Genomic DNA, 22734 nt, shown 5'->3' with positions numbered 1-22734 from the left:
TAGTCCAGTGGGACAGTACTCAGATCTGTTTACTAGCAAGGCAACAAGAGCCAGCCATATTAACAGAATTTAAAAATATTTGTTTCCTATGCTGTGCATCAAAATATTAACAATAATATTAAAATACTTCAACTAAAATTTTTCATCAACAGAAGAGAAGTTTAAGATAATTGACTAAATCAGAAGACTGATGTAAAATTAATTTTTTTTCCTTAATACTTCATAGAGTCATAGAAAGGCTTCATTTGGAAGGTATCCTAAAGGCTATCTAGTTCCAACCCTGCTGCTATTGGATGGGTCACCTTCTGCTATATCAGGTTGCTCAAAACCCATCCAACATGGCCTTGAGCACTTCCAGGACAGGACATCCACAACTTCTCTTGCCATCTGCTGTAGTGTCTCACCATCCTCACTGTAAAGAATTTCTACCTAGCATGGTGTTTAAATGTCTCCTTTTTTATTTTACAATTGTTTCTCCTCCTTGTCCTATTTCTATCTGCCTATGTAAGAATTTGCTCTCCCTCTCTTTTATAACCCCCTTTAAGTACTGGAAGGCCACAGTAATGTCTCTGCACAGAGCTTTCTCTTCTCCAGGCTGAACAACCCCAGCTCTCTCAGCCTGGCTTCACACGAGAGGTGCTGCAGCCCTCTGAGCATCTTTGTGGCCTCCAGAGGAGCTGCTCTTAACAGGTCCAAGTCTTTTTGTGCTGGGCACCCCAGAGCTGGATGCAGCACTGCAGGTGGGGTCTCATGAGGCCACAGTAAAGGAGAGAATCACCTCCCTTGACCTCCTGGCCACCTTTCTTCTGATGCAAGCCAAGATGGGTATCAGGCCTTCTGGGCTGCAAGCACACGTTGCTGCCTCATGTCCAGCTTTTCATCCATGAGAACTCCCAAGTCCTTCTCAATGTGTTCTGCCTGTCTGCAGTTGTGCCTGGGGTTGCCTCAAGCCAGTGCAGCACCTTGCATGTCATAACCAGGCTGGGCCAAGAACTGCGCATTTCAAACCCAGTGTTTTCTACAGGAACAAGCAGTTTTGCTCACAATGCATGTAGATTCTCCTGAAGAACAAAATAGTAGTGCTAATGGCATTTCAGATTAGTCTTCTAATTTATCATTATATGCAGTGTTAATGCAATTGCCCTTCCCTCCAGGTAATACTTCATAGTAATGTAGAACATCTGATATGAGTAAAACAGAGGAGATAGAGCAGCAGTGCTGTCTTGGCAAACATCCTATGTACTCATGGTATGTCTGAGAAGGTGAGAAGTTTTACAGCTTTTCTTCCTGGCTTAATTTTGCAACAAACACTGTTAGAGGAAAGAAATTTGTTGTTTGGAGTTTTTTTTTCTTTCATATGTGTTTTTTGGCAGCATCTGTATCTGAAGTAGTTTGCAGCAATAATTTTTCCCTGGCCGGCGCTATTCCTACAGCACTGAATGCAGTTTAGAGTGTAATTGTTTCACAATAATTTTGTATTTGTGTTTAAGGAAAATGGTTGTCTGGGATCATGGACAGCTGACTGGAGAGTTTGCTAATCTTTGAAGTCATTCAAGAAAGAAAGAAAATGGTTTAGCTAAACTTTGTTTAGCATGATCCTATAGTTTAGAAATTGTTTCTATATGTATTTAAATAACCAAGTGTCTTCTTTTCAGGAAACAATTTCTCACAATGATTTGGAAAAACAGTTTCAATTACTACTTAGATTTTTCAGGATTTCTCCCTGCCCACTTTTGGAAACTTAATTGACCAATAACCAACCTTATTTAAAGAAATATTTAAGAGTATAAAGTGAATTTCAATTCACTTCCCTAGAATTATAGGTAATGCTAGAAGCTTCTTTATAGCAAAATCTTGCTGAATTTCAGCACGTCCTCTGAAATGCTGCCTTCTTGCAAGTAATAATTGGCTAATTATCTCTTTGTCTTGTGAACAAATTTTATCTTTAAATTTTATCTTTAGTCCAATTTCTCCTTGCTTTCTTTACAACCAGACTCTTTCTGTGCATTGCTTCTGTGTATTTTTTTTCATGTGCTACACTTGTATTCAGCTTTAAAGTGCTGTTACCTGGCTTTTGAAGTAATTCACTTCTAATACTGCATTGTAGGAAAGTTTGAATGGCTGTGTGGAATATAGATCTTTGTAGGATTGATGGGTTGCTTTTGTTCAGAGGAGACAGTTTTTAAATTTTCATATTTTTTCTTGTGATTCACAAGTGACAGTTCTCTGTTCAGCTGTGAGAACTGCTGCTTATCAGAGTCATTAATTTTGTGTGTATTCCTTAAGGGATCTAGTCTGAGGAGAAGTGCCTGACTCTGTCTGCTCTGATCAGACCTCTGGAAATCAGTGATCAATGTCGTTCTACCCCTTTAGCCTTCAGACAGCTGCATCAGATATATTGAGCTTGCTGTTATGTAACAGAGTCATGCTGTAATCATTTTCTGATGAAGGATGTTCAAATAGATAGATGGCTGTATATTTAAAGTGTGTCTGCTGTCATAATGATGATTCTTTGAGGAGGGAAGCAATTAGATGTGCCTGTTAGTTATAAGCTGTGTGAAATTTTATTATACTGACACATCTGCATTTAGTTATGTTTAATCATTTTAGGTACTGAAGTTATTTTATGAATTTATGAGAAATAATCTGCTGAAGAAACACCCACAGCAGGGAATTTAGTTTGTAAAAAGGAAGCTGGACTTGATATGAATAAAACATGAAAATCTGAATTAAATAAAATAAAAAACCAGTCTTGCTACAAAGCTGTTGAATTGCTGATGCAAATCAGCAATGTATGAAGAACAGATAATTTTCCATGTTTTCAGTAGTGCAACAGGTTAAAAACCAGGATTTTTTGGATGGAATTATAGTCTTTCATTTAGAGATCTTTCTCAGATGCCTTTTTAGGGCAGTATGGAAAAGGCTGTACAAAGTTTCAGTGCTTTAACTAGTCTTGCTGTAGTTGGTGTTGAAATAGAAGGTTGTTACAGGATGTAACAGATTTTCCTTAAAAGTTCCCCATTACAGGAAAAGCTTGCCCCTTTCCTATCTGCTGCCAAGTACATAGTTGAGGAATTAATGGAACATATGCTGTTTGGGATAACTTAGTGCCAGTATTTGGCTTTAATTTGCTATGCAGAATACTTTTTGAAATCTTGGGTTCTGTTATGACATGCATTAAACTTTAGAATTACACAGAAATGCTTCCTCATGCTTAACTCTTCACACCTAGTTCATTGGTAGCTGGACTATTAAATTTTTCTATTTGTATTTTCAAAACCTTAATGCAGTTGAAAGGTTGCTTAGTCTAACAGTAGAGGAGGCATTTGTCATAGACATTTGTGGCCGTACAGTAATAGTGGCATTTTCTTCTCTGACAATAGAACAATACTCTTGTTCCTTCTGTAGGCCAATATTGTCAAATACTGTTCAATGTTAATGATTTTGTCTGAGCAGACTGTTTTCCTGGTTGTGTGAGGTATTTCTTTGTGTGAATTGGTTAATGCTTGCTGTTCTAGTTATATTCTGATGGAGTTGGACCAGTGGATGACATTTGTAGTACATGACAGTATAAAATGGACATACAGGAACAATGTGGAGCATTCAAACACAATCTAGCACATTGTGATTTTCAAATTTCAAACCTCTTTCCATAAATTTTTGAAGATTTTAATGCATTTAATCAATATTTGACTCCTAGTATCTCCAAGGTGATTTTTTTCTAATTGCAGATATTAGTTAAGAGATGACAAATGCTTAAAATATTCTAATCTAGTGGTCCTTTACCTTATTTCATTTTTCTGTTCCTTTTGTACATATTTGTCCTGACCAGCATCCTTGGCTGAACCTTTGCTGCATTACTTGGCAGTTTTCCCTGAGAGCTGATTGCTCAACTGGCTATATAAAACACAGGCAGCTGTGATGCATTTGCACACATGATTGTTATGTACAGAACAGACAATATCCAGCATTGCTTAGATGGGTTTCTTTCCCCAAGTAAAAAGATTCAAGTGTGGCAAGCACGCTTGGATATTTTCTTGTGTTATTACAGTTGTTTCTAGATAAGGATTAAAAATCTGTCTGACGTTTTATGAGGGCACTTGACATGTCTGTAGGCTTATTGTTTGATTTTCAGGTTGATAAACAGGAATATGATTATGCTGTAGAAGCATTAACACTGACCTGGCCCTATCTTGGTGTTACCAGACTCTTAGTTTTCCCAGAAAGCAAGATACTTGCACTCAAACAGTGCTGTTTAACAAGATTAAAACCAGAATTACTGCATTAGGAAGAAGCAGTGGAAGGAGGTCACTGATTTGTGACCTCTGTGTTAGTATACACATTATTCATGGGGATGTGATGCTGATATATCTGAGCTGGCTTTGAACCAAATGGGGAAGCCATTCAAACTGTTTTAAACAAAACCAAACCAAGATGCAAACTGGTAAAAGCACTGTTGTGGATATCTGAGTGAAGATCCACGGGTAGGTGATGAACATGAGTGTATTGCTGTGGTGTGTGAGCTGAACTGTGTGTCTGTGTGCCAGGTCCCACAGCATTTCTGTCCATGGGAGGGGCAGAGCCAGTTAATGTGCACATGCTCTCGAGTAACTGGGTAGACCTAAGTGTCTCTTTCAGCTCAGAATAGGAAGGGCTTACTCACAAAGTTTGATGCAGTTATTTGTGGAGTGTGTACAGGTGAGTGTGTTTGAAATATCACATTAATACTGTGATAAACTGTGCTATCCTGCCCTCTGGTTAGAAGTGGGCCTGAGAACTGCAGCACAACGTTATCAGATCTAAGCCGGGTATATTTTTGCTGCTTTCAGACATAGCAATGTAATCTCATGTCTCACTTTTTTAAAAATTAGTTTTAATAGAACTGTAGCATTCTACTTAACTGAGAGAATTTTCTTTTTCTTTCAGCTGATGCAGCCCAACAGTTTCAGTATGCCGTGAGAGTTATTGGAAGCAATTTTGCTCCCACTGTTGAGCGTGATGAATTTCTTGTAGCGGAGAAAATCAAGAAAGAACGTAAGTGCATCTTGTTCCTTTCTTAGAAACACAAAGTTCTTTTTGAAGTTAATCAGGTTATTTCTCTGAAAAGGGGACAGCTCTGCCTCACAGATAGTTATCTAATCTATTATTAATGCTTTCTTCCTGAAAATCTCATGATGTAAATGCCATTAATTTCCTAGTAAATATTCCTGAGTGGCTATTTGTATTTACAGCTCAGATTTTTCTGAATGCTCAACTTAAACTTTCCTTGCTGCTTTGTATCTTAGCCATTGTGAAGACAAAGAACAATTAATACTGCGCTCCATTCACCTTAATAGTACTCGGAAATTATGAATTCATAGTTCTTCTTAGAAGACTAAAAGACTGATATTTTTGAGATGTGCACTTCAGGAATATTGCATGTTGGCACAATTAACTTCATGAGCACCTGTGTGAAACTTGCTGAATGAGCATCCTGGGATGGAATGGTTTGTGACTTACCTGACTTGCCTTCAGTTTCTCTACAAGTTTTCTACCACCACCTTCTTAAAAACAAAATCAGACCATGACTTTAAGGGATGTTGCATTTCCATTCCATTGTGCTCTCTGCTGCTCTGAGTCACATGTTGCACTGTGTGTATCCAAAGGGAATCTGATGAATTCTTCTTGAAAAGCCAAATACTGCTTTCAGCAGATTCTGCTATGCAGTAGCATGTCCAGAAACAATTACTTGAATTGTACTAATGAAATGAAAACTTGATATTTGAGCTTTGAATATTCAGAGATTGAATTAGGATAACTGACGTCAGTGGTTATAACTGGTTTAAGGTCCACGTGTATTGTTTGCTAATGCAGAGCTTCCGTGGCTTGCTGACAGACAAATAAGCCCTTTAGAATTCCTCTAGCTACGACTCCAAAACACTGAAGTCTACAATATATCCTTTCTGCCATACTTTGGCTACTTTGTAGACAGCACAGCATGTATTCCTTGGGCCTGTTGCCAGTTTTCTGAAGAGGACTGTCTTCCTCATCCTCGTCCCAAACTTCAGCTGGATATATGTCCTTCCAACTTTACATTTATTTTGGAGGTACCATACAAGTAATGCCTTTCTTGGCAAAGTGTACTTACCAGTGACATTTGATGCTAATTAACATTTCTAACACTTAATAGCTATTTTTCTTATCACTGAAGTTTCTTCAGATGTCTTTGTCCTGGTTTTCTTTGAACATGACTCTTTCTGATGCAACACAGCTTTTTAAGAAATCTTAGTTGGAAGATGTGTCTCCTCTGAGAAGGTACTTCTGTAACTGGCATTGATTTATTTTTTTTTGTAATACATGAGAGTTGTGTGACCCTGGAATTCTGCCTGACTTGCAGTAAATGGCATTACTACTTTTATCCTTGATTTTATTGCCTAAAATAGAAACAATTACACTCTAGTTTTGGAGCAATTACATGTAGTTTTTATAACATTCTTTAATGATTATCTACTTTCAATTGTGTCTTCAGTCCCTTAGGTCCCTAAATCTACTGAATGGCAGACTAGACTTTACCAGGACAAAAAATGTATAGTTTCATTGGGTTAAGAAAAGCAGGTACTTGTATTGATCACTTGCATTGCAAGAATGCTTAGGGCTGGAATGCAGATAAGGTGAAAACAGTGTTTAAGTAAATACAATGAAACAGTCCAGCATCATGAAGCTTTCTTGGATGCATTTTATAATTTACCTCAAGTATATGTTAAGACATGACTGTTACACGTCTTTCAAATTTTTAATCTACTTTTTCTTTTTTAATAGTTGTGCGACAAAGAAGGGAAGCAGATGCTGCTTTGTTTTCAGAACTCTACAGAAAGCTCGGTTCACAGGTAGTTTAATAAATGTGTAAAGAGTAAAGAAACTGAAAGCACTCATAAGCATTCTTCTCATGTTGGAGTTGTTTTGGAGAGTGCTCAGGTCATGAACTAGTATTTTTTTCTGGGAGGATGGTTAAATATTTGAACAGCTTGCCTTGGAAAGTTGTGGAGTCTTCATCCTTAGAGACAAATCAAAACCTGACTGGACACAGTCATGGGCAACCTGCTGTAGATGACCCAGCTTTGAACTGGGGGTTTGGACCAGGCAACTTCTAGAGATGCCTCTCAACCCTAGCTCTGTTTTTAGTATTTGATTCAAGTTATGTGAAGAGGTACTTCATATGAAGAAAGGGACTCTATAAAAATAAAGGGATCATTTTATATTTTTATAAAATTGATGAATTTTCTCATAATTTGTTTTACAGAAATGCCTTCCAGTGTATTGATTTTACTAATCTAATATTCTCACGCATTTGAATGTTTAAGTGCTCCAGGTCTTTTAATGTTGAAGGTTAAGTGCTTGCTGACTTGGATGGCTCTAACACCAGTGTTAATCAAAGAACACTGCATGCCAATATTCTCACTAAAGATGTTAGTGTGTGGAAAACCTTTAACATGATAATGCTAAGATTAAGATTACAAAAAAGGTATTCTGTGGGGAGTATGACTAGACAGAACTTGGTTCTCTTCCTCCCCTCTTCCATACTTGACTCACCCTTTACTTTGTTAGTGTTTGGACTCGTTACTGAGTAAGTTGTCCTGGTTTCAGCATCCTGTAGGTTTATGTATTAATTGCGCTGCTTTGTACAGCAGAGCACTGATTTGCAGACAGCTCTTAATTCAGACTTTGTGTAACGTGTCTGTAGCTCATGTACTGCATTGCCATTTGACAAGCAAAGTGATGCAGAGCATGATGACTAATCTTTGGAACAAAATGCCTTGCCTGTGTTATATGTTTGCTTATTCTTCTGAATCTAATGCAAGCTATCTCCTTGTATTTTACTTCCTCCTCAAACATTTAAGATTCTTCTAACCTTTTTTTTGCCTCTGCTAGCATCTTGTGTATGTGAAATAGTATAATGGCTTTTTTAAAATTCACACAACCAATTATTATTCAATCTGCTGTTAGGTTTATTACTAATGGTGTACAATCATTTCCTTTTCCTATGAGCATAGGGAAGGGCTTAAAGGGATATATGTTTTCTGAATCAATTAGGCTCTTCTTCCAACATTTTTCTTGAAAGCAGTTGGGAGGGGGAAAAAAGTGCAGGTGAATCTGTTTTAACTTTGTTTCATCTATTACTCCAAACAGGAAAGGAGGTCAGTGCTTATTTTTATGGCAGCCTGCCAGTTGAGCAAACTACTTTTCTTGAAGCACTTGGATTTATTCTGTCCTGGCCAGTAGAAGAAGCATTTGCTGCTCCTTCTTCACCACTTGTTTATCAGTTGCAGTATTAGTTACTTGCAGCAGATGCAGTATCTCTACTTGTTGTTTGTTCTTGAGATTAAAGCAGAAGATAATAGAAGTGTGCTCTACATAATAATATAGAATGTCTCCTTTTATATAAAAATGTAGAGCTTTAGTAAATTATGTTGCTTCATAAGAGATGGAGTCTGTGTTGAATCTTGATATGACTCAAGTTTGCTTTATATTCAGCATTGCTCAGTGTTGCAGATCATAGACTGATCAATTTTGTGAGGGAATTTGTAGAAGTTGCTTTGACTCAGCCTAATGTCCATCATAAGGTTCTATGTCCCTGGTAAATTCAGGTGCGAGTGTTAGTGTCATAGAACTATGGAGTAGCATATCTAGGAACATGCATATTTAAAATAAATCATTTTAGTGCTTGCTTTCATTTTAAAGTAGCTTGGACTTTAGCTGAGGTTGGGCAGCCTTCTGCTGAGATCTAAAACTGCAGACAGTCTTATTCTAAAAGTCTGTGTGTCTGTTTGCTAAAGACTATATTGTGTATTCCTCAAGTTTCATATTAACAATATCTCTGTCTTAAGTTATTAAAAAATTGGTAGCTCTCTTAAATGGCATTTAAAGTAACAGAAATCAAAACCCTCACTTTCAAGGCCTCCCTGTAAAGGAGAGTGGGGAGGAGAAAGGAGAAAAGGTAGTTCCTTGCTTAGAACTTCACTAAGAGTTTTCCTTTTTCACATTTAGGTTAAATTAATGGCTGCATCTGAGATGTTTTAAGTGGTGAGAGTGTGTGGGAATGCTGGTAACAGTTCAACTCTGTATAAACCTCATTCTTAGTAGCTATGAATTTTAAATTCAGCCTGCTTGCTGATCTCAGAGCAGGTGAGAATTCATGATTTGAACACAGTGGAAAAATTCATAAAATTAGCAATACAGAGGCTGCACTGCACATTCCCAATTTATTCAAAAAATGTGGCTCTGAGTTAGTCATATTTATCTGGAAAGTTTATTTACATGCATGGTTGGATAATTAAGAAGACTTTTGTTCTTATCAAGAGTTGAACTTATTTATGTTTGTCTTCATTTTTCTTTGAAGGGCATTTTGAAAAACAAATGGTCAATACTCTACCTCCTGCTTAGCCTTAGTGAAGATCCACGTAAACAGTCTAACAAGGTAGGTGAGGATATTTTTGTTGCTTCTGAGAAATAGGAAATGTGTGTCACTTATTTTAGACATCTTCAAGAATCTTTATCCAGACTTGAGCAATATCTCAGGGTTGTTTTCATGATATCTGTATGTGAGGCTGAAAGGGAGAAAACACTTGTTAAGTATCTGTAATATTTGGTGTAGTTTTCTTACACTACATAAATGTAAAAATATGAGCTGTCCAACATGTGTAACTGAAGCTGTGAGTGTATTAGAAGGGTGGTTTTTATGTTTACTTTCTGCTTGGTGGTGTGATGTCTGCTCATGTGATAATGAGTTTTAAATGGAGTAGGGAAAGCAAAATGCAGTTGCAGCGCTGCTGGCACCAAAGTGCTTTTTGCAGCTCTTGCTAATGATGATTTGCAGGCAAAAAGAAGTTGTGTTGCTAAAGTACTGTTGTTCACTGTAAGGCACTTTTTTGTCATGATAATTGCATCAGCAAATTTTTCTTTGTGCAAACACGGTCTTCAAATATTTCTTGTGTTGTTGATATTATACTTCTATTAACTGAAGATGTAACTTAAAGCAATTCCCACATCTTTTTTTTTTTTTTTTTTTTTTTTTTTTATTCCTCCCTTTTCAAATCCTTTTCTTTTCAGGTGTCAAGTTATCCCACGCTTTTTGCTCAAGCATTGCCACGGGATGCTCACTCAACCCCTTATTACTATGCCAGGCCTCAGACCCTTCCATTGAATTACCAGGACCGCAGTGCTCAGTCTGCCCAGAGTTCCTGCAGCATGGGGAGCAGTGGGATCAGCAGCATCAGCCTCTATGCCCTAAATGGGCCAACTCCAACTCCACAGTCACTCATTCCAGGGTAAATTTCACCTTGCAGATAGGTTTGGAGAAGACTTGCATTTTTTCTTTCCTTCATCCTCTGTTTTTGTATGCCATTGGAAATGGAAATTCCACTTTAGGTGAAAAGAAACTAAGTTCTGAGCTGAACAGTTCAGAATATCAGGTGCTGGCATATGATCATATGAAGCCATAAATGGCTGTCCAAATGTGTCCATTTTAAATCACTATCTTCTTGTCTCCTAATTTTCTTTCCCGCCCCCAAGAGTTGTGAAACAAACATGAAATCACAAGATGAATTTTCAGAAAGGATCAAAGCTTTTTTTGAGTTGAAGACATATTTTTTTAGTAGAGTGTGTTTGACAGGAATTATTAAATTCATATTATGGAATTAGTGCTGACAGAACTGAATTTTATTGTTATTAACAGGCTTTACAAATACAAGTACTGCAGGAGTGATAAGATGATGTAGTTCAGCATTCTGGAAGTGGAAGCATGGTAAAAAGCAGTATTTCATCCCTGGACTTCAGGGTAGGAGACATGGAGCTCTTGTGGGATCTTCTTGGAAAGATTCCCTGAGAGGCTGCCCTGGAGAAAAGGGGGATTAAGGAGAGAACAGAATAGGATATTTCTGTTTGAAGGGGGCTACAATGATCATCTGGTTCACTGCTGGACTAGAATGAAGGTTTGTATTCAAGGATCACCTCCTGCAAGCTTCAGAAAGAAATGGGCAAGGAGGAATTAAAAGTGGCAGAAGCCCTACATGGAGAAACAAGTTGTTTCTGACATAACTCAGATATAAACAAGTGTACAAAAGATGGAAGCAGGGCCAGGTGCAAAGGAGCATCCAGGGGCAGAGTGGCTGCAATGAAATCCTAAACTGACCTAGAGGTTCATCTGTCAAGGTGCATGAAGGGAAACAGCAGCTATTTCTGCAACTACATAAGCAGTTAAGGAAGGCTAGAGAAAACACGGGCCCCTGTTCAAGGGGCATGGACTTAGGTGGCAGATATTGAAAAAGTGGAGGTACTTGGTGCTTGCTTTGCCTTTGTGCTGGTCAAGTCAGTGCAGGACACTGAGACCCTTGGGAAAGTCCTTGTTGTTCTGAAAGCATGTCCAGACATGTGATGGACAAGAAGGGGGGGACTAGGAGCAGTCAGCACAGAATTCAGAAAGGCATGCTTGACCAGTCTTACAGCTTTCTATGATGAGATGACTGATTTGGTGAACAAGGGGAAAGCATGCCTTTGGTTGCTCATGGTTGCTTATTTCAGCCTTACTAAGACTTTTAATGCTGTCTACCTGTGACAGCCTTATTGACAGGCTTAATAAAATATGGACTAGGTAATGTGACAGTGAGGTGAGCTGAACCTGCTAGACTCAAAAGGATTATCATCAGTGGCACAAAGTCCACTTGGAACCCAGTCCCTAATGGTATAACCAGAAGCTGCATCCTTCATCCCACCTGATGGCACAGAGTGAGTCTTTGGCATCTTTGCAGATGATACAAAGCTGGGAGGAGTGGTTGTTAAAGGAGGTTGTTAACCTGCTTCTCAGAGGGATTCAGTGGGCTCCAGAAACAGGCTCACAGCAACCTGCTGAAGTTCAGAGTCCTGTACCTGGGAAGGAATAATTCCATGCATCAGTACATACTGTGTGCTGACTGATTGCAAAGCAGCTTTGCAGAAAATGTCCTGGGATTCCTGGTAGGCACCAAGTTGAAGATGAGTGTGCAACGTGTGGTGAAGAAGGCTAAGAGCCTCCTTGGCTATGTTGTGAAGGGACATCACCAGAAGGGTGAAGGAAATAAAACTTCTCACTGCTCAGTACTGATGAGGACATCTGAAATGCTGGGTCCAGTTATAGTACAAAGAAAAGATGTAGACAGGCTGGAAGAAGGAGTCTGGGGAAAGAAGCCCAAAACTATTTAAGGGGTTGAGGCATCTGTCATGTAAGGGAAAGCTGTCAGACCTGGAGTTGTTCAGCCTGGAGAAGAAAAGTCCTGATTACATCTTACCTATGTAATGGTATTACAAGGGGCATAAGAAGACCGAGCCAGACTCTTTTGGGTCAGGGAAAGAACAAGTAGTAACTGGCAAAATATGTGAGTTGTGAATCACAGATAATCAAAAAGGAAAAAAACCCACATTTTTGCATTAAGATGGAGATGTATGTTTGAGTAGGGGCATATTGTGAAACACTGACATGGGTTGCCCAGAGAGGTTTTGTAGTCTCTGTGCTTGAAAATATTAAAAATATGACTTGAGCAGTGTACCAGCTAGCCTTCTGTAGTTGATCTGCTTTGATCAGAGGGCTTGTAGGAGGTGATCTCCAGAGGTCACTTCTAGCCTCAATCATTGTATAATACTGATACAATGTAGAAAGATATGTCAGTGAGGTTATTTCTTATATCTCCTTGCTTAAAAATATCAGCAGAACCTACCCTCTTTCTGGCATATTCTTGTTCTGACCTGCTCATACTGTTCCATTTTATTGCAATTTCACTGTGCTTTTTAGTCTTGTAGTCTGAGTTGAAGAACCCAAATTAAAGCTTTCTATAAGTTTAATTCCTCCTGAACTTCTCTTTATACCCATTTTTCTTTTTTTCTAGAGTTATATTCTTTTGAACAGCCAAAATTCAATGCTGTACTCCGAGGCCTTACTAGTGCTAAACACAGCAGAGCTCAGTCTTCAGCCCTGAGGCCAGTTGTTCTCAGGATAGGTGGCCTCCTGGGCTGGCAGGTGTGGACAGGGAGCAGGGTGGTTCTACTGTAATCTAGGGACCTGTTGACCCACTTAGATGCTCACAAGTGTGTGGGACTGGATGGCTCACCAAGATCCTGGCCATCATGTAATCAGCCCTGGCTAACCAGGGAGGTCCTGGACAACTGGAGCTTGGCCAATGTGATGTTTTTTCACGGTTAAGACTTTCTTTGTGAAAAAAATTGACAAGTTTGAAAGGAGGTGAAATTGGAACTTGCCTGGATAGTCCTTCCTTGATAACATCTTCAGGCACTTGATACAAACTATCTGAAAGAGTAGAGTAGCTGAAAAATGAGCTTTCTTCTCTTTCTCTATTTTCTTTTAGTTCTTTGACGTGTAACTACATCTTCAGTTAATAACAAAACTTAAATATTTAGGTTCCTCTACTATGACTATGTTTATTATGTTTATAGTACCTTCACTTTTAACCTATTTCAGTATAATTACGCATTTCATCACAGTTAATCTTTGATATAAAATCACGTATGTCAAACTTACACTTCCCTTTTCTACAGTTGGGGGCTTTTTTTGAAAATGTAGGCTTACAGGAAAAAATAAATTGCTTTTGTGTTCTCTACCCTTTTTTAAGGTTCTGTTATTAAATCACCACTACCCCTCCCCAACAAAACATCTGCAAAAAACTTGGGGCATCTTTCGAAATTTATGTCACTCCACTCTATGAAATGGGTATAAAATGGGTATAAAATTAAAGGTGTTTTTCCCTTTTATCCTTGTAGACAATCCTATCAAGCTGCAGGTGTTGGAGATTGCCTCCGTCAGCAGCTGGGTTCACGTCTTGCATGGACTTTGACTGCAAGCCAGCCTTCCTTACAAAGCACTACCTCAAAAGGCTTCCCAAATGCTGTCTCTCGTGCTGTGCCGAGGTCCAGGCGAGAAGGGGACACAAGTGGTGAGCAAAGATGTATTTGTTAAAGAGAAGGTTTTTTACAGTTGTTATCTATATCCTCCATTGTCTTTTATTTTGGGATCATAGCATGTTGATTTTTTGAAGGGTGTTTTTCTAGAATGGGCTTAATAGAAGGATAGAAGCAAATATGCAAGACTAGTGTATTTGACCACAGTCTCTTTGGCTGGTTGTTAATTTCTTTTTGCACTGGTTAGTTGGATTGTGTTCTGGTCCTCTTAAAATACTGAGTTCATTCCAGTGTTTGTCATCGTTAAGTGATTGTGATATGTGAGCAATGATCATTCTTTTGATGATCAGAAGATGCTACTGTTTTTTGAGTCAGAGAGCTCAGTAAACAGAACTTGTTGAAATTCTTATCTGTTTGTGGTTCTGTGTCTTTCAGAACTTGGAAATGTGAACTGGAATATACTTTCTTCTTTAGATTAGCATACTCTTTACAGTGGTTGTATTTAGAACAAGTGACATAAAATATTGTCAATAAAATAAAAAAAAATATTAATATAGACTCATGAAATCACAGAATGGTTTGAGTTGGAAGGTACCTTAAAGATGATCTTGTTCCAACTCTCCTGCTGTGGACAGGGACACCTTCCACTAGATCAGGTTGTTCAAGAACCTTCCAGAGTATCTTTGAACACTTCCAGGGATGGGGCATCCACACCTTCTCTGGGCAACCTGTTCCAGTGCCTTATCAGCCCTCACAGTAAAGAATTTCTTCCTAAATTCCTAATATTGCTAATTTACATCCACGATTAAGTGTGTGTAAACCTGAAACTGATGTCTAGAGGATCTATTCTGAATTTACACAAGTGCAACTGAGGAGGAATTGTTTAACAGGTGATCTCTGTGGCAACTCTTACTGTAAAAGTAAGTTCTGAATAAGTGAGCTGATGGCAGATGTTGTCATCCCATAGCACCATTATTCTCTGACAAAGGAAGATAAGAGATGCAGGCTTTTGTTTGTGGTGTTTTGTTTTTGGTTGTTTTTAACTTCTCTTCAAGTAAGTGTGGATATTAAGGAACTATAATATGGCCTGTCTGCCAGCCTCTGCATCTTTGAGCAGCAGTGTACAAAGCAGTGGCTTATAGATCAGAGTTGTACTGGTGTATCTGAGGGCAATATTTGACATTTAGAACCTAATTAACAAGACTGTTGTATGCAAGAAGAATATGTGCATTATACATAAACACATATTTATACAGATATATACATTATATTTGTATAATGTAAATATGTGTTTTATGTATGCAATAGATTTAATATATACAAAAATAGAAAAAAGAAAAAGTAGAAAAAGGAGTAGGAAAAAGCATAGGAAAGAGAAATAGAAAAAGATAAAATCTAGCACTGCCTCTTAATATATTATACTGATTGCTATAAAAAGCAATACTTCTTCTGTTGAGTCAGCCAGCAGCTGTGATTTTGGTTCCTGTGTGGGATGGGTATAAGGACTGACAGTTGTCTTAAATGTATTCACTTGCTGGTGTAGAAATGGAAGTAGGACTGCATTCAGAATATAAAGTCTATTGTCAAGATGATACATTTCTATGAATATTAAATTCCTGTAATTAATTTTTTCTCCTAAAGTTGCTTGTTTTTATTTTTTTATTTTGAAGTTTTCTTACTCTTACATCCACACACAGAGTATAAAAAGGCACATTGTATGGCTGATGTTAATACTTGTCATATTATTTATCAATGAAAGAAATGTGCACTTGAATCTTTCACCATTTCACTACAAGTTCCTAAGAAGGACAACCTACAGTCATGCACATCTTATTGTTATGTGGGGAGACTGAATTTTAAATGGTATCTTAAACTGAAGACTACTTATACTGAAATAAGAGTAGATTTTACTTTTTCTTGGATTTTTTTCTGGGAAAATGGATTGTTGGGGAGGCAAACTGACAAGAGTAAGAGTACTGTCTAAATTGGGAGAAGCAAATTGTAGCATCTCAGTTTCTGGATAGTTGTGGTTAAAATTGTTTAATTCTTGAAATCCTAAATAAATTTACAAAAGCGTGTGGTGACAGTTTGCCCAGAAAAGGTGGGGATAGATTCAATGGCCTACACAATGCCTTTTTTGATTTTATGTTGCCTTTAAATTCATAAATATCTTGCATCTCTAACACAATCTACCCTCTGACTAGAGATAAGAACCAGAAGCAAATGTCACACTTAAATATTTTCTAGCTCCATGGCTGTTACGCAGTCTGATTTGATCAGTCTTCTCACTGAGCAGTGGCATATGTAATTGAAAGCCATTATGAAACAAGCAGTTCTTCCTTCTGGATTAACTGTTCTTTTTCTAGGTGAATGTAGAAGAGATTATTCTAGAAGTCTATTCCAACTTGAACTGTTTGTTCAAAGAAAGATAAAGTTACTGTGGTGCTTCCCTCAGAACTTGCACTGGTGCTGTATCAAGAGATAACCAGGTTTAAAAACTGGCCAATGTGTCAGTTAAAATAGGACATGCCCTGTGCCATGCAGACTGACTGCTCTGGGACAACCACAGGTGGCATTAGAGGCAGGAAAAGCCAATCTTGGGCTTTCCTGTCAGAATGAGAGGACCTGAAATATTTCTTTACCAGTTACAAGCCCAGCATATTTTTTTATAGTTTGGGGGTTTTTGGCTATGCATCTAAATAGTTCTTCAAAGTTATATCAAAACTTATTGTCTCAACAAATCTAAATACTTGTTTTATTTTTGTTTTTTTTCCTTTCTAGGTTCTGTTGAAATAACGGAAGCAAATCTTGTAAGAGATGTTTTATATGTCTTCCAGGGAATAGATGGCAAAAACATCAAAATGTGCAATTCTGAAAATTGCTATAAAGTGGAGGGAAAGGTACTGTATGATGACTGTATTTCATATATGAACAGAAAATAATATAGGGGAAAAATAGCTGTGAGAAACATGTAAAATAGTTAAAATATTATTACAAGTCTATATTCCCTCTACCAGCTGTTTTGTTTTGTTTTTTGCTGGTTTTGTTTGTTTTGTTTTTGGGGGTTCTTTTGTTAATACAACAGAGTAGTTTCAACATTAGTAGTTGAGAATTGATTGGGTAGATCAGGTGCCAGGCAGAAAATGTAGCATTTCACAAGATGTGAATAGTCTCCCAACTCTTAATCCAATAGAAGGACTCATAAATTATGGCTTTGAGGACTTCTGTCAACATTTTTCCTCTCCAGTGTATAAGAATGAACATAAAGCAGATGCAGGCATTTTACTGCATTCTTATTAGATTAAGTTTAACAGCCTGAGATATGGAGTAGATGCTAGCCACTTATTGTTATGGGCCTGGTTACAGTTATAAGTGATCAGATGCAGGTGACCCAGATAAGAAAGGACTGGTGGTAGAACTGAAGAAAGGTCTCATGTGAATTTGAATGAAGACATTGAATAAGGGACAAAAGAATAGGAGAGATGCCTGAGAGACTTTGCTTTAAGGTGGTGAGATCTTACGCCTGTCTGCAATTCACAAAAACCCCAAGAGTGTGATTGGGGCAGCTGACCCAAAAGAACAAAGAATGGTGCTAGTTGCTTTAGTATCTTCACATTCAGTATTTAGACAGTACAGTTTCAGAGCTCAGTTCTACTAATTGATTTTTATATTCAGATGGAAAGACAACACTTTAAATTTTTACTTATATTAAAACTTTCTACTATGACAATATTACATAGTCCTTAAATGGTGGGGAAATTACTTCTGGGCCATTTCATGTGCCAAGATCATGGTAGATGGGTCCTAATGTTGATACCTGAGCTAATTTCCTTTTTTCCTTCATGATAGTAGTAAAATGTTGTAGTTGTTCACCATAACTTTACAATGACACAGCTGCTTAATGGAGGGATAAATGGAAAAACTTAAATCCTGTTAAATCTTATTAATTAACAGATTCTTAATAAACATCCACCTGTAGATGATGCAAAGTTTGTAATTCCTTAGCACCTTCACTGGGTAAATTATATTCTATATATGGGATTATATGTAGCAAAAGAAGGGTAGCATAGTATATTTTTCTAGGGGAATGTGAAGAAAACTTAGTCAGTGATTACAAAATTGGCAATGGGTTCATTGGTTTTCTGTGTAGCTTTCATATCCAATAGGCTGGTTTGAGGTCAGAAGCTGTTTTACTTGGAACTTGTAATTCAGGGAATTTAATTACTGACCACAAGCCAGCTGAATAATCTTTGCCTGAGAGCCCTGTCTTCAGTTATTTTTGTGAAATCAGTCGTCTTCCATTCTTCCTTACTTGTACTTGGTCTGAGCTACTGGACCCAGTGAAGGTGAGGTTATCTGACCCACCAGAGCTGCAGCTGGAACTTCTGACCAGCAAGGAGGACCAAGCTCATACCTCCTCTGGCTGTGTTACTGCACATTCGGTAAAATAGTAGTCAGAGCATGTAGCTCTCCCTCAGATGGCAATCTCATTGTACGCAGTCTGGATTGTTGGGGTTTTTTTTTCCAGAAAGAAGCACACCTTCTAAGGTGCTATTCTTGCTGAAATGTTTCCTAATCTTAGTGTTAATATTAGGTCTGGTGGTGACATTCAGCACCATATAAGCTAGCAGCTTCTGATTTGATCTAAGGCATACAAATGTAATAATACCAAGCCAATTTTGCTTGTTCCTCATTTAATTCCAGCGGATGTGTGTTGTGCTCAGTGTTTGCCAAGTACTCTGTACTTGCAGAATTTTAAGTAGTTCTTATGTCATCTCTTTGGTTTTAGCTGTGGGCAGGGTTTCTGTGTCTAATTATGCTTGTTTGGGCTGGAATTTACCCTACAGAAGTTGTTCAAGAAGTTAAAGCTGTACCTCTGTGGGTAAACAAGAGGGCTAGGGACTGAACTGTGGTCTTACAACCAAATGCTGCAGCCTGTTTCAAGCCCACACTGGTGTGGATAACACACTCTGACACTAATTGTTATCTTGGAGAATGCCTGTACTGTTAACTAAAAGGTTTAATGAAGGGGATTGATTTCTACTTCTTTGGCAGTTTAACTTCTTGGAACAACTCCTTGCTTTGGTTTTGACTGTTCCAGCTGACTGTCACAGTTAAAATTGCCTGTAGAGGTGGGATAGGCCCAGTTGCTGTGGGTAGAAGTCAGTCTCTGTCCCGTGGTTTGTATTATCAGTCAGATTGTTTGGGGATTTTTATTCAATGAAATTTTGAATGTTTGATGGTAGTGTTCTTGAGTAATATGGTGAAATGTGGAAGAAGAAAATCTCAAGTGGGAAGTGTCTTATCTGTTGGTAAATTAGAGGAAGAAATGTGCTGATTCAGATGAAAGTAGTAGTGGTAGCCAAATAGGGTGTTGGGACTAAGGCAGGCTTGCAAGGTTAGTGAGATAGTAGAAGAAAACCAGAAACAGCCTAGAAGGGTTCAGAAGGACATATGATTAAATAACTTAAAAAATCTGGACTTAATCTTGGTTCCTGATGCTTAGTCAGGCATTGGGTCATTTATTTTCTATTGAAGGGTTCTTTCACATGTAGCAATTACTAATTATTTTGTCAAAGCTTTTTCATTAGTTTCAGTCATTAACACCTCTGTTTCAACACTCGTATTTTCAGTCTTGCTGGTTGTCAGGATAAGATAAAGAGGCTGATATTGCAACATGAAAATGCAGGTTTCTTCCTTTTTTCTGAAGACCATTTTGTTATTGCCATAATTGCCTGATATAAAAGAGTGTATGAATACTGTTATATTAAGATTTCCAAAAGAGAAGGTCTCAAAGTTGCCAGTAGTTTGTTGCTGCTGCCTTTTCAATGCACATGTGTACAAATATAATGCTTATTACATGGTTGTTTACTTTTCTGCAGTATCTGTACTGTAGAATGTAAAATGAATTGTTTCTGAAACTGGCTTTTTTATGAGAAAGGGGGACCTTTGTGAAGAAATCAGTATTGGTGTGGCAGATTTGACTTAATTGCAAACTTGTTTCTGTTAACTTTATAGGTGAGCTTGTCAAAATCTCTCCGAGATACTACAAGCAGACTTGCAGAGCTGGGCTGGCTCCATAACAAAATAAGGAAATACACAGACCAGAGGAGTTTGGATCGTGCATTTGGACTGGTGGGACAGGTGGGTCAGCTAGATAAAAGAGTCTAACTTCAGTGTTTGTTCTTGTTTGGCTAAGAAACTACTGAGTAAATGCAGTGCTAGAATGATGCATAACCTGTGGAGCTTGAATAATTTATTGTTTGATTTACTCCTTTTGTGGATGCTGCATTTGATATGGGTCATAGTCAGAAGGGAAGGAAAAGGCATTTCCCTTTCTGGTCTTAAGGATTTGCCCCTGTAATTTGTAGCTGGAAACATTCATAAATTCCTTTTCTTAATCTCCATTTTTTAAACAACCCCAATATTTTAAAATTATTCATGCATGTTCATAAACAAAAACATTTCTTAAATGGGATGATGTTATCCCTGAGGTAATTAATCACCAATTCAGTTGTTAGTGACCTGTGCAGGAGACATTCTTGTCAGCTATTGTTGATGTTCATGTGTTAGTACTGCACTAGCTTACATAAAATGCAAGTAGTGCATTATCTTCTGCCCTTTCTTTTGAATACAACATCAAAAGAATATTAATTTTTGTTTTCATAGGTTTCATCATCATGATTTATAGTCTACAGTAACTTCACTGCTGCTGTAATACCCAAAACCACATTTACTGCTAAGACATTCCCGTTTCCTCTCACTTGCTCCCTCTGTAAAACTGGATATTATCCCTTCTGAGTCGACAGAAATGTTATCCCTGCCTCTAGCCATAACATCCTACCTAATCTGCCAAGAAATTGAAGTGCTTCTCCCTTCAATCTAATTTTTCTTAAGAGGTCAGTAGAGACACTGTAGTGCTTCCTACTTTTCTAATGTTTTATTCTGTTCCATTCTGTCTCTTATTCTAAGTAACCCTTCTAGTTACATATAAATAATAATTTTTCTACTGATCCAGTGCTAATTTCCATGTTATATATGGCAGTGCTCCTGTGTATGCATTTTCTTTGGACTCTCCCCCTTATATCTGGGTGAAGTTTTATTCTTTATCTAGCAGCTTCCTGCTTGTGATTATTTTTACTGTCTCTAGCTTTAATCTTCAAGTTTACAGAAAGGGGAGAACTTTAATTCTTCAGTGAATTTAAATGTGTAGTATCTTCTGTATGCAGGTTTCAGATCCTGTGCAGAAGGCTGTGCAGTTAAGTTACCTGAGTCTGCATAGCTCTAATGCTGCTAATTTTGCTTGAAGCAAGCACTTGTGTATATTTCTAGGACATAAGTGTACAAACAAAAACTTATATTCTGCTCTTGCTGTCAGTATTTGGGCACAGAGAGTATGCCTTCATGCTCATCACGGCTTTCATAGCTGAGAATTTCAGGTGCTGTGCACTGTGCATTAAGGAATTTAGCACAACAGTGTGTATTGGTATAAAACATCTTTCACTTAATGTTCTGAAAGGATGATTGTGTAAACCCCTGTTTAAACCAGGTATACAGTAAGATGTCGGTCACCTCTTCTAGTATGATTCTGGTGACTGAGTTTACCACACAAAATGTCAGGCATTGACATTAGAAGTAGAGATGTAACAATATATTACACTTAATATTTTCCTACCGTTGCTGATTAATATCTGAATTTTACTTTGTCCTCAGAATATAAAAAGAATAATTGGCAGTTAGCTATCCTTTAGCTTGTACTTTGGCATTTAGCCCATTTAGATCCATTTGAGTTAATGGGCATTTTAATTTCTTTCTCTTGAACAAGCATTCTGTTTCCTTCCTCAGTTCTCTTTTGCAGCAGTCCAAATCAGAATTCTAGGGTAATGTCCAGTTTTTCTGTAACAGTTTGGGAAGCAAAAGTCTGTGGTTTGTGATGCAGGAATTGGTACTGGGTGTAAATTTTAATTTGTAAAGCTTCTCTGAAAAATTGGTGACCAGTTAGAGTCTAAATCCTTTTGACTACTAAATCATTAAAGTCAGTGATTACTGTTCTCCTTTTTGACCAGAACAGTGTCTTTGATTGTTTTCTTAGATGCTCTGCTCTGCCCTCTATCTTGGCAAGTGCCACTTTAATAGGTTCAAAAATTTCCTGGAGAAGCAAGTGAGAAGAAATGAAGAGTGGAGTTACACATAAGGGGATTTTTTTTTGCCCTTCAGTATCCTCTGGAATAAAAAGAATGTAAAATTTCTTTGCAATTTACAATGTTGAGTTGAAGACAGGAACCTCCTTTCCTTAAAAAAGATACAATGGCAAGATTAATGACTTTTTTTTTCTAGGCTTCTTAGCTGCTTAAGAGGAAAGAAGATTTATTTTCTCTTTGTGCTTCTAGAAATTTTTTCTGCCTTTTACATACTCTAGTGAATAAGTACTTTAAGTTCTTGGGTTCTTTCTATGAGTTTTTCTTTTTCCAAATTCTTTTGACTGCAATTTTTAAAGGTCTTGAAGGAAAATCCTGGGAAATTTCCCATTAAAAAAATTCATCAAAATAGATATCGAATTCATTAGCTGAGAATTGGTTGAAAGTTCTGAAGAATTTGTGTGTGTGCATGAGCATATTCTTCCAAGAAACCAAACAAATAAAAAACTTGGGGCATTTCTTGGGGGATTTTAAGGTCTTTATCAGTTGTTCCCAAATTAATGAGCCGTATTTTTAGTTCTGTTTTGAAAAATGTGTTGCAGGCATTTTTTTAGTTTGTATGTTAGGTAAGACCATTACAAAAGTAAAACAAGACCTCCCCCAAACCCTAAACTAT

At 37.6% G+C, this 22734-nt stretch overlaps 1 protein-coding gene across 1 annotated transcript in view; it reads left to right on the top strand.

The window, feature by feature from the left end:
* The window catches only part of TUBGCP3 (tubulin gamma complex component 3), a 48441-nt gene that overhangs the window by 5622 nt on the left and 20085 nt on the right, over positions 1–22734 (top strand). Inside the window, exons 2-8 of the mRNA XM_058045270.1 lie at positions 4927–5034; positions 6799–6866; positions 9377–9454; positions 10087–10304; positions 13783–13955; positions 16702–16820; positions 19939–20064. Of these exons, the coding sequence (XP_057901253.1) occupies positions 4927–5034; positions 6799–6866; positions 9377–9454; positions 10087–10304; positions 13783–13955; positions 16702–16820; positions 19939–20064 (890 nt within the window). The remainder of the gene's footprint in view (positions 1–4926; positions 5035–6798; positions 6867–9376; positions 9455–10086; positions 10305–13782; positions 13956–16701; positions 16821–19938; positions 20065–22734) is intronic.

Source organism: Melospiza georgiana, chromosome 2 (assembly GCF_028018845.1).
Source record: "Melospiza georgiana isolate bMelGeo1 chromosome 2, bMelGeo1.pri, whole genome shotgun sequence".
NCBI classification, from domain to species: Eukaryota; Metazoa; Chordata; class Aves; order Passeriformes; family Passerellidae; genus Melospiza; species Melospiza georgiana.
This window is presented reverse-complemented; position numbering and strand designations above follow the sequence as displayed.